This window comes from Ceratina calcarata, unplaced genomic scaffold (genome assembly GCF_001652005.2).
Source record: "Ceratina calcarata isolate Rehan_Ccalc_2016 unplaced genomic scaffold, ASM165200v1 scaffold1318, whole genome shotgun sequence".
Classification (NCBI taxonomy): Eukaryota; Metazoa; Arthropoda; class Insecta; order Hymenoptera; family Apidae; genus Ceratina; species Ceratina calcarata.
In genome coordinates, this window is record NW_017134236.1 from 6006 (window position 1) to 7651 (window position 1646).

At 32.5% G+C, this 1646-nt stretch overlaps 1 protein-coding gene across 1 annotated transcript; it reads left to right on the top strand.

The window, feature by feature from the left end:
- Positions 1 to 61: 61 nt before the first annotated feature.
- Positions 62 to 1141, top strand: LOC113464856 (piggyBac transposable element-derived protein 4). The gene is made up of 2 exons (XM_026817260.1): positions 62 to 1005; positions 1062 to 1141. Coding segments are annotated over exons 1-2 (945 nt in total). The 3' UTR covers positions 1063 to 1141.
- The last annotated feature ends 505 nt before the right edge of the window (positions 1142 to 1646 follow it).

Here is a 1646-nt window from a genome sequence, read left to right on the forward strand (position 1 = left end):
AAATACTACATTTAAAACGTATTCTCGTATCAATACTTGGGAAGACACATCAATATGTGAGATGTACGGATTTTTAGCTATTACGATGTTAATGCCGCGGGTGAAGAAATTGACTGTAAAAGAGTATTGGTCGACCGATGACATGTTAAAAACTAATATTTTTCAAAGAACTATGGCGCGAGACAGATATATGATATTATTGCAAATGTTGCATTTTAATGATAACAATATACAAAGTGATGATCCATTGATAAAAATACGACCTATAATTGATACTCTGAAGAACTCTTTCTCACAGTCATTTTATCCGTACAAACATTTGTGCATTGACGAAAGTCTTATGTTGTTCAAAGGCCGGTGTTATTTTAAACAATTTATACCATCTAAAAGAAGTAGATTTGGTATAAAGTCATTTATTCTGTGTGACTGCACCACAAACTATGTATTAGATTATATAGTATATACCGGAAAAAATACAGATATTGTACATAATTCTACAACCATTGGGAAATCGGCAGATATTGTTATGACTCTTTTACGTCCATATCTTGAAAAGGGCCATACATTGATAACTGATAATTGGTACACAAGCCCGCATTTGTATACTGTACTTCATAAACATAAAACTAATGCGTTTGGGACAGTACGTAAAAACAGAAAAGATATGCCCCTTATCGATGGAAAATTGACAAAAGGGCAATTTGACTACAGATGTACAAATAACTTATTGGCATTGAAGTGGCGAGATAGAAAAGATGTATGGATGTTATCAAGTGCTCACGAACCGAAAATGATTGAATCTGGTCGAAGAAATTATCTTACAGGATCGCCCAAGTTGAAACCAGAATGTGTTGTAGATTATAACATGAAAATGGGCTCTGTGGACTGCGTTGACGTGGTTCTAAGTACAATAAATTCATGCAGAAAATGTCTAAAGTGGTATAAAAAGTATTTTTTCCATTTAGTAGACATCTCAATATATCGTCCTGTATCAACGTGTGACTGGTAAGAAATTAAAATATAACGATTTTCATCTGTTACTAGTCAAACAAATTTTGCAGAAATACCCTCAAAATAGAAAACAAGCGGGCGGTGGCAAAAGAAGCGTAGAAAGCCTACCATTTCGTTTGACTGAGAGACATTTCCCTTCAAAAATTTTAAATGCAGAAAGAAAATCGGCAAGAAGGAAATGTGTTGCCTGTAAAAGACAGCAAAGAAGGAAGGATACACCATATCAATGCAAAAAATGCGACGTCGGGTTATGTGTTGATCCTTGTTTTGAGATTTTTCATTCGCAAATGAATTATTAATTTTTTCTATGAATTATTAGTTTTTTCTTTAAATATCTATGTATTAAATGTTATTTTCTTAAAATATATATATTTGAAGCCTTTCCATGATTATATAAAACCTATAATTGATACTCTGAAGAACTCTTTCTCACAGTCATTTTATCCGTACAAATATTTGTGCATTGACGAAAGCCTTATGTTGTTCAAAGGCCGGTGTTACTTTAAACAATTTATACCATCTAAAAGAAGTAGATTTGGTATAAAGTCATTTATCCTGTGCGACTGCACCACAAACTATATATTAGATTATATAGTATATACCGGAAAAAATACAGATATTGTACATAATTCTAC